Source organism: Petaurus breviceps, unplaced genomic scaffold, assembly GCF_028583685.1.
Source record: "Petaurus breviceps papuanus isolate PSGF00001 unplaced genomic scaffold, PetGlider_PUasm1.0 76, whole genome shotgun sequence".
Classification (NCBI taxonomy): domain Eukaryota; kingdom Metazoa; phylum Chordata; class Mammalia; order Diprotodontia; family Petauridae; genus Petaurus; species Petaurus breviceps.
Genome location: NW_027186473.1, coordinates 43,729,948 through 43,744,437, shown reverse-complemented (window position 1 = coordinate 43,744,437; position 14,490 = coordinate 43,729,948). Strand labels below are relative to the sequence as shown.

General features: G+C 41.1%; 1 protein-coding gene across 1 annotated transcript in view; it reads left to right on the top strand.

Moving 5' to 3' along the window:
* The first annotated feature begins 996 nt into the window (after positions 1-996).
* Positions 997-14,490, top strand: part of TBC1D9 (TBC1 domain family member 9) — a 153,689-nt gene continuing 140,195 nt past the window's right edge. The window contains exon 1 of the mRNA XM_069105417.1: positions 997-2,379. Within this exon, the coding sequence (XP_068961518.1) occupies positions 2,250-2,379 (130 nt within the window). The 5' untranslated portion in view covers positions 997-2,249. The remainder of the gene's footprint in view (positions 2,380-14,490) is intronic.

Sequence of the window (14,490 nt, the reverse complement as noted above, 5' to 3'; positions counted from 1 at the left end):
TAGAGCAAAAAGCCTACAAAAAATTTGCAGAAAGTTTCTGCTGGATGAAAAAATAATAGCTGTGAAGCATTTTGAAGTTTTTCAAAAGGTCTGTAGAAATAGCTTCTGTTGGTATTAATACTTATGAATCAATTAGCATTTATTAAACACCTGCTCTGTTCCAGCCACTGGGAATATAGGATCTTAGAGCTAGAAGGGAAGTTATCAAATTCAACCTCTGGCATTTTACAGATAAGGAAACTGAGGCTTAAGGAGTTTAAACGAGTTGCTCAAGGTCAAAAAGCTATTAAGTCTCTGAGAAAGGATTCAAACCCAAATCCTCCTAATTTCAAATCCAGGGTTTTATTTTCTATACCATGGTGCCTGGGAAGAACAAAACTGAGGTCGTTTCTCCCTCAAAGAGCTTCTATTCTACTGAATTGGGCGGGCAGAGGCTATGAGAGCAGAGATAATGTGCGTTCATAAATAATTGAATAAAATATCTATTAAGGCTGTAAGATAATAGAACCCGATTGCTTGGATTTTTTTTTTTTTTTGCTTAATTAAGATCTTGCATTCGGTAGGCAAAAAGGATCCATCCGTCATTTCGAGCAAAAAAAAAAAAGTTATATAAGTAGATTTACAAAAGAACTAATTACTAGGATCTGAATACTTCCAGGGCATACTGGCTTTCAGAAATAGTATACCAGTGTTACTATTTCCTCTCCTGTTTCACACTAGAAAAGTATAAAAAGGTGGACATAAAGGAAAAGATCATCGAGGCAAATTTGCTCTGTTCACAGAAAGCTAAATAGGGCTTTCCCCCCTATCTTTCTTTGTATCCTCCAGTACTTTGCTAAGAGACAGATGCAGGGTGTTTGCTGCATTGAATTAAAAGGGAGTTTGGCGAGGGAACGGCACCCACAAGAATTCGATTGCTTCAGGATCGACGAAGACAATCACTAGCATCTAGATGGAATTTCCAGTGTGTTCTTAATTTATTGCTTTTTTTTTTTCATGTATTTATGTCTTTGGATTTTGAGTTGTCTCACTGAAAGACCGCAGTGCCCTATGTTCTAAGTCCAAGATGAAAGGCTGTAGCCAGGAATCAGTTTCATCTTTTGGGCCACTTCCAAATTCCCATGTTGCACTCCTAGACCATCCAGGTCGAGGAAAGAAGTGATGTAATGCTTTTAGCTCGAGCCACTTTAATGAGCCAGGAACGGGGAAGAGGAGGGGTTAATGGGAATGACAGGCAGAGCGCGTGACTGGCCCCTTGGGGTACGGTAAACAAAAACATTCACTTTGACGGTAGAAGGTTCCTCCTTCCAACCCAGGCGCGAACCCCTCGTTGGGGTTGGAACCTCGAAATACATTTCCTGGGGAGAGGAAGTGGCTCAGTCTCCTTAAGAGGATACTCCTTAAAGGGACCCGGACTTGCTCACAGCATCCCAGCTGCTGGAGTAGGATGGGCGTGGGGCTGCGTGCTCGCTACGCTGGGGCCGGAAGACAGCACCAGCGAGCAAACAGCAGGAGTGACGCTCGGCCCCCGTGGACAGCGTGAAAGGGGGACGGGAGATGGTTCTCCCCGTACGGTGAGGTCACGGCTGGCTTCTGATGAGGGGCTTTTCGTCCTTTACCCCACAGAGTCCCAGAGCGTTTGGTTGGGGGTGCTGGGAGCCGAACCTTGCTCGGAGTGCAGGCGCCCTGAGCCAGGAGGAACGCGCGCTGAGCCTGAGTCTCCTGGGCCCTGGGGAGAAGCGCTCCGAATTGGAGACCTCGAGCCACCAACGAGTCCTCAGGAGCGAAAATGCAGCCTAGAGTCTCTGGCTGCTGGCCTGCTGCCAGTCTTTGAGGGGCGGGAGGTGAGACTATAGCCTGGGGGACGCCTCAGCTCACTAAACTGCCCCCGCCCCCTAGCCTGGGGAAACAGACGCCTTTCCCCCTATCTGGCAGCTCCTGCCCTGCCTTCTTTAGTTTGAGATGCCCGCAGCCCAGCTCGGCTGCGGATCCGGATCCTGATCCCGGCGCTGCGGCCACAATCACTTCCTCCTCCACCTCCTCCTCCTCCTGCTCCTCCTTTTTTTCTTCCTCCAGCCGTGGTTGCCGCTGCTTCTATACTGGAAAGACTCTGAGAAGTATCTGCGGCTGTCTTGCCTGCGGGGAGGTGGGCTTCGAGGTTCGCGGAGGGGAGGAGTGTGTTCGTGTGTGTATGCTCTGAAACGCAGCCCGCACCGTGCGCCCTTTGTGTGTCCGAGGGGCCCGGGAGCATGTGGCTGAACCCGGAGGAGGTGCTGCTGGCGAACGCCCTGTGGATTGCGGAGAGAGCCAACCCTTATTTCATCCTGCAGAGGAGGAAGGGCCACGGAGGAGATGGAGGCGGTGGCGGGGGACTGGCTGGTAAGGCAGGGACTAGACTGGCCGGGATCCATTGCAGGGGGGGAGGGGGAGAGGGAAGCCAAGGGAAGCGAAGCAACCTGCGCTTCGGCATTGGACTAGCCGCTACAGATGGGTTCTCACAGGTTGGCTAACCTTGGTGCATCGAGGGAGGGCACTTCGAAGCAGAACACTTTTTTTTAATCCTCTCCGGGTATTTTGTCCTGTGCACATCAGGCACCCACTAGATGTGGGGGATGTTGCCGAGGATGACAAGTGGTTTGGGGTAAGGTATTTGCCCTTATTCCTTGAATACAGTGCTTCCAATGAAAAATCCACAGTCAGCTTGTATTTTAGGAAGAGGGATTGGCGTGGTTGGGGTTCACCCTCATTCTAGGTAATAATAGCAGCAGGCATCAAAAGCTCTTTTGTTTCCAGGGGAAAGGAAGAGCTATAAGGAACTGATGTGGTCATTTCCTACAGCAGCAGCCTAGCACCGCAGGAATCTCTAGAGGTTGAGAGGTGAAAAGGAGGGAAGAAATCATTAGTTTGTATGTTCCTTAAGCAAACAAACAAACAAAAAAAACATTATCTGAGTTTAGTTACTAAAGGATGTAATTAGAATTTTATTAACTCCATTAATTTTCCTGGCAAGATACTATAAGTAGTTGGAGACATCACTGAAACAATGTTAATGAATTAAGTATTAAAGTAGTCACTGAGAAGCTAGCTCCTACTGATAGAAATGTTATTTATTGAGTAACCATTGTGGACGGTAGGAAAATCCTAGTAGCTGGAAGCCATATAGTAACTCTCCTCATTCACTCCTCCGTTGACACTTTGATATTTTAAAAGGATGGACTCAATAGTAGAAATTCTGCCAGTTTAAACAGAAAAGAATACAGCAAAGTAACAAACTTTGGCCTTGTCTCATTTCACAATACTGGCAACCCTCCAGTTGTGATTTAAGGAACTTGATTGGACCATGATGTTGAGAGCCGAGAAGGAACTTAGAAATGATCTAATTCTTTTTCTATAGATGAGAAAACTGACACCCAAAGTGGGGAAATGATTTGCCCAAGCAGTTAATAAGTAGCAGGGTCAGAATTTTGAACCCCAAAGTCAGTATTTTTACTACCCTGTTTTTAAGATCTTACTTTCAGGGTGTCCTATTATAATTGTGCGACTCTTTGGTGATTTGATGGGGTGTTTTTTGTTTTGTTTTGTCTTTCCCTATTTCCTCGGTCATCCAGCTATTGATTTGTGTAATTTATGGTCATATGGGTATCCAGAGGTTAACTGACTTGTCTAGGGTTACCCAGCTAGTATGTGTCAGAGGCAGAACCTGAGGGTCTTCCTTTCACTTAGGCCAGCCTCATTTTGCCATATTGCCTTATTATAGAATATGCATACTTAAAAAAAAATTAGTGCCAAATTCTCCTTATCACCCCTCCCTTACCCATTGAGAGGGCAAGAAATATACGCATTCTACATATGAAGTCATGCAAAATCTACTTCCTCATTTGCCATATACAGGTATTTTTTTTTTTAAAGCAATTGGGGTTAAGTAACTTGCTCAAGGTTACACGGCCAGTTATTTCTGGGTGTGGTGCTAAGTATCTGAGCCCGGATTTGATGCCCAGGTCATCCCGACACTGAAGCTGGTGCTCTTACTCTCTGTGCTACCTGGCTGCCCCATTTTTTTTTCAGGTATTTTTTTAAGATTAAAAGGATCATAGGCCCTTATAGGCTCATAAGTCCCCATGTTAACTATATCTGTAGGTGTAGAAGAGATGACCTATCCAAATCTTTCTCTTTTTTTTTTTTTTTTGCGCCTTTCCATCAAGGTATGGACAGGCTTGCACAACCTTGTGAATTCTTGCCAGCATCCTGGTCCCCTATAGTTTCACAGCCTGTTCCTTGGAGCATGCCTGACTCAATGCATTCATGTTTAGCATGCATACCTAGTCCTGTGTAAATATTCAATGTCCTAGAGCCAGAGTCTGATAAGTACTGAAGGAGCTACTTTACAGCAGAGGTAAGCCAAAAGTACAATTTCTATCTGGAACTAATACTCTAACACTTAATGTATGTTAAATAGCAAAAGTCCTTAAATATAATAAATATTGAAGCCCTGACCAGTTTATTCACATAGAGAGAGACAGGTGCAGGACCCAATAATTTTTTTCAACTTTTAATTTTTTTATCTTAGTCCTATTAGATTAATAATAATGGTGATAAATTTGCTACATTGTAGTTATAAAACACTTTCAGAGAGCAAATATTTACTATGTACCTACTATGTGTCAAACACTGTGCTTAGTCACAGGGATAAAAGCATGAAACAATCCCTAACTGGAAGGAACTTTATGTTCTGATGGAGGAGTTTATATAAAAATATAGACAGCATAAAGATAAAGTTAATAAGTACACACATAAGCAAAGTAGTAAAATATAATGAATCAGTTAGTTGATAAAAATTTATTAAGGACCTACTATGTGCCGGGAACTGTGCTATGTGCTGGGGATACAAAAAGAGGCAAAAGACAGTCTCCTGCCCCCAAGGAGTTCACAATCTAATGATACAAGACAGTCTGGGAGGATCAGCACCAGCCATCCAAAAAGACTTCCTATAGAAAATGGTGCCTGAGCTGTAACTGAAAGGAAGAGAGGGAGCTGGGCTCAGGTTAAGGAGGGAGGGCTTTCCAGCCCTGGAGGATGGCCAGGTCAAACACAGGCAGACAGGGAGCCTGGCTGGGTAGAAGAACCAGGGAGAAGAGCACTTTGGCTGAATCTCATTTTATCTTCACAAATAACCTTTTGACCTAAATAGTGAAAGTCAGATTCTCCTGATTTTAATGGAGAGGAAACCAAGACTAAGTGACTTCCCCAAGGTCACACAGTCAGCAAGTAATGGAGCCCAGTGCTCATTCCAAGGTCTATGAGACCTCTTCACTATATTCCTATTCACTATATAGGACCTCTGGACTCTCCAGCTGCACATTGTGGAGGTAGTTCTCTTTACCCAGTTTGGGTGGCTTATTTTTTTCCCCAGATGAATATCTGGAAAGTTGTTGCTTTTTTTTATGAAGAAATTGCAGCAACTGCAATTCTTCTGCCTCTGCCAGGGAAACCCATTTCTACTCTTTTTTTTTGCCAAACTCTGCTTGCCATCAACAGAGGTGGAGGAATTGACTGCTAAAAGGTTTACAGCTGTCGTGTGTTGGTGGATGCAGGCAGTATCAGTCGGAATTTTCTTTTTGCCACTGTGTCTATATTGTATAATGAAGAACTTGGTTTTAAGGGACGATTTCAATTTATGGTGTCAGTTTTGGAATTGATAATAAGTAAGCTGTGCTTATTTTATACCTAAATTTAAGTACCTTTTATCTGAATATCTCCTGGCATTTCATAAAATACAACATGAATAATGGAAGGGCATGTAAGTGTTTACTTACAAACACTGTGCTGAGTGCTGAGGATACAGATAGAAAAATCTAAACGGACCCTGCTCTCAAGCTCACATTCTACCTGAGAAAGACAACCACCACAACAAAGACATAGTAATAATAGTTAGCACTTACATGGCTTTAAAGTTTGCAGAATGCTTTACAAGAATCAGCTCACTTTTTTCCTCATAATTTTATCCTGGGAGGTAGGTGTTATTTTTTCCATGTTTTATAGATGAGGAAACTGAGGCAGAGAGTTTAAAAGGTGCACATAGTTAATAAGCATCTGAGACAGAATTTGAATTCCAGGCTTCTTGATTCCAGATCCAACACTTTATATAATCTGCCACTTGTAAGATTGTAAACTTCTTGAGGTGAGAAACTGTCTTTTGTCTCTTTTTTATCCCTAGAGCTTAGCACAGTGCCTGTCTCATAGTAGGCACTTAATAAATGTTTATTGATTGATTTATTGATAGCTGCTTTAGAAAGTCCTAAAGGTTTAGCAGGATGGCAAATGACAAGGGCCAGAGGTCCTTGGGCTGTATCATTAGGGCAGATAACAGTGCCAAGGGTCTGAAGGACAGAGATGGTAAGACCCAGAGGACTTTAGGAGGGAGTTGAAAGGGAAATGGTAATGCCTGGTGGTCCATCTCACTCAAAGGAATAGAGTTGGTGGTTTCCATGTCATCCTTTGATGTGAGCTACTGGGACCTAGATAGATTCTAGGCCTCAGCCCAGACCAGGGAGAGGAAAGGAAGGGTGAAAGTAAGGGGAGAAGGGGACCAAGTATCTACACCTAAGCCTATTTTGAGGATAAATAACTGGTCAGTGACCCACCTTCTAGTGAAAACCATTGAGTAGTCTCACATTTCTCTGAATACCAGGACTGATGCTTGATCAAAGTACAACTCAGAATTGCATGAAATATTGAACTAAGTAGATTTTAGGAAACTTAATAAATTTCCAATGTGAAGCCCTTCTAGTACAATATCTAGTATAATACAATAGTAGTCGTAATAGTACAGCAAAATGGGTGTTAGATTCAGAGTAAGAAGAACTAAGTTTGAGTTCTTTGTGACCTTGGTATGGAACTAATTTTCCTCATCTTTTACTAGGAGGCAATTGGATTTGATGACTTAAAAGTTCCTTCCAGTTCAAAACATGTAGTCCTAAGAATATAAGAACTGCCCCATTTAGAGGTAAATGAGAACTTGGTGAATTTCTCTGTTTTCTGCAATGAAGGGAGGACTTTTCATGGATTAGGTGCCAAAGTGGGGAATCTTCAGCCTGGAGGCCACATGTGGCTTCTAGGCCACAGGTTCCCCGAGGTCATAAAAGACCATAAATCCATCTGAAATCCATAAAACCATTGATAGTTTTCCCCTTTAATGTCATTTCCTTTTTAGATACTCCCTTTTTCCCAGCTCCATCTAGAAGAGAGAAATCCTACCCAGCTGTTGAACAGTTAGCCAGGCTTCTAATACCACTCTTTCCGTTTCTGAGTGGATTTGTTTAGACCTTAAACATCAAGGGAGGAGATTGTGCTGGCAGAGTATTGAGCATTGTTTAGAAAGAAAGGCAAAGTTTGTTTCTACTTCCAAATAGCCCTAGATGGAGAGTAGGAAGGGAGCAGCCATGGAGCCAAATTTGGAGATTGGATGATTGGGTCATAGATTTGGAACAGAAAGGCTAATTACCCATTGCTTTTACATAATCAGAAAGTGCCTGGGCATGCTGGAAATACAGTTACCATGGGACTGGACCTAGGCAGAGGTCTTTTTGTCCTTTCATCACCAGGCATTTTACATTTCTTGCAATGGCATCTTTTACTCCTCAGTGTCTGATACTTGCTAATCTGTCAAATGAGAGCATTACTCTAGATCAGGGAGATCTTCCAACTTGTTTAATTTTTTTTTCATAACTGTATTTCAGTAGAATTGGTTTTCATCATGATCCCATATTTTTTACTTTTTGCATTTAAAAACATTTCTGAAAAGGTGTCCAACAGGCTTCACTCATCTGCCAGAGGGGTCTGCATCAGAACCCCTGGCTGACATCTGTCCATCCTATGAGTTTACTCTTTGTGGCTTTCTTCATGGAATCATAGGGAGGGACTGCATCATCTACCAGGTCACTTATCAATTTGGGCTTCTGGTTCTGTTTGAGAATCATGCAGAAGGCCTTCAGCTAAATCTAGTGATTTTCTCAGTTTCCAGACTTTAACATTTAAATTCTTCATTTATCCCCCTATGAAAGCATCTTCCCATAGAAACAAGCTTAGGCATGGTCTTTCCAATGTTAACTCATCTATAAAAGCATATTTCAGAGAATCTTGGGCATTGGAAAGACCCTCCAGGGGCTCATATCTGAACCAAAGTCTCTTCTTTAATAGTGCTAACATAGGGTCAAGATCTCCAGTGAGGGGGAACTACAACATAAAGTTCCATGTTCTCCTTTTGGAACAGCTATTTTTGTTGGGAAATTGTTCTTCAGGTTCAGCCTGTTTGTACAGTTCAAACTATTGGACAAGTGGCTCTCAATCTCCATCATAGTCCTTTCTTTAGATGCTTGAAGACAACTGTTTTCTATAGTCTCTACTCCTTCCATTCCCCCCTGCAAGGTCCGCTAACCATCCACAGTTCAGTGATTCTCTATTTAATCCTCTGCCCTCATGAAATAATTATAAGTTAACACTTATTTACCTCTTTAAAGCATGTGAAGTGTTTCACATGGGTTTTCTTATTTGATCCTTACTACAGCCCTGAGAAGTAGGCACTATAATTATCCCCATTTTAGAGATCAAGAAGCAGAGACTGGCCTAGGGTTAAATCACTTACCCAAGGTCATACATAAACAAATTTTGGAGACAGCGTTCAAAATCTGGTCTTCCTGTCTCCCAGGTCTAATACCATGTGCTCCCTGAAGTTGCTTTTAATAATAAATAACAGTAGTAGTAAGCATTTAAATATCTCACTCAATTTTCATTACAACCTAATGAAGTAGGTGCTGTGATTATCCCCATTTTACAAATGTGGAAACTAAGACTAAGGACCATGAGGTGACTTGCGCAGGTCTAGCTAAGGCAGAATTTGAACTTGTCTCTTCCTGACTCCAAGCCCTAGCCTGTAGGAGGGAGCTTAGGTAATCAGATTGAGCCCCTGTTCAACATCTGCTTGCTGTGTTAGGTCTTTAACCTAACATGCAGTCAGAGTCAAGCATCAGCAGTATCGGTCTGAGTTTTCAGTCCTAGGAGCAGTGTAAGAAAAAGGAAGAAGAGCAAGGGAATCACTCTCTCCCTAATTCCAGGTTCGGAGCCTCTTCCACGAAAGTTTTGAAGTAAGTGAGGTTTGGGGATAGCTAGGTGATGCAGTGAATATAGCAATGGCTCTGGAGTCAGGAGGACCTGAGTTCAAATCCAGTCTCAGGCACTTAACACTTACTAGCCACTGGCAACTCACTTAACTCCAATTGCCCTGCCTTTCCCCCTCCAAAAAAGACAAAAAACAAAATAAGTGAGGTTTTTGGAATCCTCCCTCTTCCTTTCCTTCACCCCTGGCCCACCTCCTAATACCCCTTTTCCCCAGGTGTGTAGTGCCCTCATGCTGATAAACCCCCTGTAATGTAATGTAATGCCAAAAGAAAGGCAACTTCCCAGGTTCAAAATACCAGCATAGGTGCTCTCTATTTTATTCAGTGACAAACCAAGAACAGAGAAGATCAAAACATGACATCATTCAAAATACAGCATTTACTAAGTGTGATTAAATAATCTCCAAGTACTACCCCACCCCAGGACCTTCCAATCATTCAATCAATTACAAAGTCTCTGTTCTAAATACTTCTCCACCCCTAGGCTATACCTTAATTAAGTCCACCACAAAGCCCCTCTTCTCAAATGGAGATTAGTTTCCAAACATAAGGTCAAAAGTTCCCCACCCCTGGATCACAATTGAATCTACCCCAGAGTTACATCAAGTTTAAACACAGCACTTAATACCCAAATAGAGGTCTTTTCTTCATCTTGACATGAGGCAAGTTCTCAGCAATCTTAGTTCCTGGAGAGACAAGGCTTAGCAAGGCCATAAGATACATTGCCAGTCCCTTCATGAATTTATCCTCTGTCTGTAGAACAGTCCTAGAACCCCTGAACACATTAGCAAAGCCCTCTCCCAGGATTTCTGTAAACATACAACAAGAAAATCCTTCTTCAGGGCTTCTGAACCAACAGAAAGGCTCCCAGACCCCTGCAACAACAGCACTGTCCTTCACCAGTGGACAGTATTCACTCTGTCTGCAGGACAGTCTCCAGACCCCTGCAACAACAGTACTGTCCCTCACCAGTGGACAGTATTCACTCTCTGTCTGCAGGACAGTCGCAGGCCTTCTTAGCGAACAGCCAGGTTCCAGGACTTCTTCAACAAAAGGACAGTCTTTCACCAGTGGACAAATCTGGCAAAATAACATCAAAACAGACAGACAAAGTACCAGCAAAACAGCCATGTCTCCTCAGTCCTTGGCAGCTCAGGGGGCAGGTCTCAAAAGTCCAGGGCAATTCAAAGCGGCCACCAGCAATTCTCTTAGTCTCTCTCTCTCCACGAGGTGCTGCTTCCAAAAAAGATCTTCCGCCTCTCTCTAGTGTCTCTCCAAATCTACATCACCAGCTCCTCCCAGTTCAGGACTTTCTTTTCACTTCAACAAGCCCATCCCACAGGTGGGATTAACAAACTCTGGGTTTTAACACAATCAATTTGAAAACCAAGCCAATACAGGGGAATCTTTAATTGCCATTACTCCCCCCCACCCCCAGTGTGGCATCTACCTGGGCTTATTCTACCCAACAAAGTGCTCTAACTCCCACATTGCCTTTGGAGGTAATGACGAGGCCATTAGGTGCACTTGGGTAGAGCTTGGGAGTCAGAAAGACCAAGTTCAAATCCAGCTTTAGATACTTACTAGCTGTTTGACCCTGGACAGGTCACTTAACCTCTTGTTTGCTTTGGTTTCTTCATCTGTAAAGTGGGGATAATAATAGTACTTACCTTCAAGGATAATTGTAAGGATCAAAGGAGATTTTATGGTGCTTAATAAATGTTTATTCCCTTTCTCCCTTCTTCACTCTCATTCTTTCAGCAAAGTTAATTTCCCTTAGGTTACTAAAAGAAAGACAATCTGAGTAAATTTACCCTATTCTGTGAATGACTGATACTTACTCCCAGAAGCCTTTATATTTTTAAACTATATGCCTGTTCCTCCAAGGCAATCTCTAACAGGTGGACTAACAGAAGAAAGGGAGAAAATATGCAATCAATGCTGGAGAATATTTTGCTCTACCAGCCCCTCGTTGTGAAGGAGTCTTGCCTGACTAATTTCCCCCATTCTGTTTCTGCTTTTTATAACTTCTTTCCACATCTTCTGTACTTGTGAATTCTCTGAAAGCTTGAAGTGCGGTTGCAAAGCAGGAAGAGACCCTTTAGTATCAGTATATATGTTCCTGTCCAGTTGTGTACAACTCTTCTTGATGCCATTTGGGTTTTCTTAGCAGAGAAACTGGAATGGTTTGCCATTTCCTTCTCTAGCGCATTTTGCTGAGGCAGATTTGGTGAAGTGACTGGCCCAAGGTCACACCGCCAGTAAGTGTCTGAGGACGGATTTGAACTCCAGAGGATGAGTCTTCCTGACTCCAGGTCAACTCTATTTACTTCCATACCTAGCTGCCTCATTGATATATGTGGGTTAAATGAGACTTGAAAGATCTTCATTGAAATTCCAGCCTTGCTAATAAACTATCTTTGGGGAACCCTCTTTGGACCTTTTTGGATTCCACCTTTAAATCAAGTGATCAGTGAGACCTTGACCTCTCTATAGAGCAGCTTGACCCACATCCCTCACCCCTATTTAGTTTTCCTTTCTGCAATTCATTTAGGTGTTCTATAGTCCTCTGACTTTTGCTTTCCTTCCCACTACAGTTCCCCAACTGCTGTTATCAAACTTGCAAGGCCATGAATTCAGTTCCTAGGTTTGGAGTTTTTATCTCTCTCCATTCCTCTTCTATCTTAGCTGTAGTAATTAGTTCATTAAAACACACAGAATAACACTCTAGGCTTGAATGCTAGGGCCTGAATGTTTTCATGGGAAATCTGTTAACTCAAGGAAATTCAGAATTGCCTGAGTTTAATAAGTTCTGTGGAAGGTGGTATAACTTATAAACTCACATTTCTCTTATTACCTTGATATTTTTGAGGATTAGTATTATAGTAATATTAAACTATACCCATTAGCAACTTCAGTTTAATCTGTTGACACATTCAACCTCAGCCAACCTTTGCTTTACCTGACTTGTATACTCTGTTTTATCTTTCCAGTCTGTCCACCAGCCACCATTAACAGAATAAACACTTTATAAATCAAACAAGTATATTTGAATTCACATCAATGTCTAAGAGCCAGGTTCCTTTCCACACATTGACATGGAAATAACTCTGACCAAGCAGAACTTAAAACAAAATTGCTTCTGTTGTTTGAAATTAAACTTTAAACAAGAGGATTTGGGAATTGTTTTTATTGTCCTAACTGGCTAGCAATATTCTATGATAATTAATTTAGGCCATGATATAAATTATCTCCTAGTCCTGGATCAACAAAATGACTATGCTTGAACAGGCTCCACGTATTAATTTTTGTTTGGAGAAAATAGGTGATCCATATGCATGTAATAGATATAGAAACTTTGGCTCTGTGATCTCATTCCCATAAAAAGTTTATTCAATGATGCAGATTGCAACTGTGGACTCTGCCTATCCTGGAAGACTTCCATAAATTCTTCCATAAATTTTTTCAGTTCATGAAACAACTATGTGCTGTTGGCCATTTAAAGCAAACCATATTTTTAATATATTTTCAAACCTATTTGTTTTCTAGAGTACAAATCCTTAATCCTTTTTTGTGTCATGAACCCTTTTGGGAGTCTGAAGCTTAGGGATTCCTTGTGGTTTTTAATGCATGAAATAAAATACATAGGATTACAAAGGAAGTCAATTATGTTTAAATATAGGCATCAAAATGTATTTTAAAAAACAACCTCATAGATTCCAGGTTGAGAACTTCTATACTAGATACTAACTTCTATACTAGATAAAATTAATCATTAATATGATTATATTGATGAATGATTTTATTTTTATGGATCTTAACCTAGCAAAGAGTTTTATTCCTATAAAAGTTAATGTTGTTTTAATGACTTCAGTTTTTGCACATTTCCAAGTTAGTTTGGTTTTGGTTTTGTTTTTGTTCTAGACATTGACTTAATAATGTCAGGATAACTTACCATCATCCCATCCTGAACATGAATACATAAACATCATAAAGTTTCCTATGCAGCATTTAAAACTTGAACAGTTCACTAACAATGGATCTCTAAGGCAATGTGATAAAGTGGGCAGAGACCTGGAAGATCAAGGTTCAAGTCCCGCTCCTGAAACAGATTGGTTGTGTTACCTTGGGCAAGTAACCTAACTTCTCTGTACTCTAAGACTGTTGTTACAGTAAAGGTGTTGAGCTGCATTGGTCAAGGGAATTTATTCATCTGGAATTTCCCTATACCAATTAAATCACAGGTCTAGTACCCTTCTCTTCCTTTGTTCATAGCTATGATATAATAATTTGTAATTATTTTTACAAATGGTGATAATTTTTTTTCTCATTCAAATTGATATGGCTTTCAAGTCTACAAGTCATAAAGCATAGTTTAAAAATATTATTAATTTTTTTTTTTTGTTGCTTTTTTTGGAGGGGGGAAGGCAGTTGGGGCTAAGTGTCTGAGGTCACATTTGAACACAGGTCCTCCTGATTCCAGGGCCGGTGCTCTATTCACTGCGCCACTTAGCCGCCCTTAAGAATATTATTAATGATAACAATAGCTCACTTATATATAATACTTCAAAGAACTTTCTTTACAATAGCCCATGAAAGCAGGTAGGATCAGTATTATTAGATCCATTGCACAGATATAGAAATGGGATAAGGGAGAATAGTATAGTCACATAACTAGTAACTTTCATACCTAGAAATACAACTGAATTCTCCTGACTCCAAATCCAGAGCTCATAAATTCATAGGATTTAGACCTGGTAAGAACCTTAGAGAAGTTATAAAAAAAAATTTAGGGCATGAACAGTTTCATTTTTGTCTTTATGTGTCAAGCACCTAGAACAGAGTAGGCGTATAATCAGTACTTCTTGAATTTAATTAAATCATTCAATCCAAGTCCTTCAGTTTATAAATAAGAAACTGGGCTCCATAGCAGTTGAACAGCTGACCCAAGATCCTACAGAGAGATCCCAGGACTCTTGGCCCCAAATCCAGTGAGACAACACTCTGCCAGTACATTCCTTTTCTTTGGGCTATAGGAGAACTAATTTACCTTTGTCCTAAGACTCAAAATTAGAATACAAAATATGGAGTTGTGCTGTGGAGTTGTTTAACTTTTTTACTTTTAAATGGAGTTTGTAAATTGTTTCTTCTTAGGTTAAAAAGTGAATTGTGTGTGTGTGTGTGTAAAAATATACATATATAAAGTAAAAATATATGTTTACACACACACATATATACATAAATAAAAATTATTGTATGAACTATCTGTTCTCACTAGCAGTCTCAGTCTTTACTTTATTCTGATGAAATGTGATCA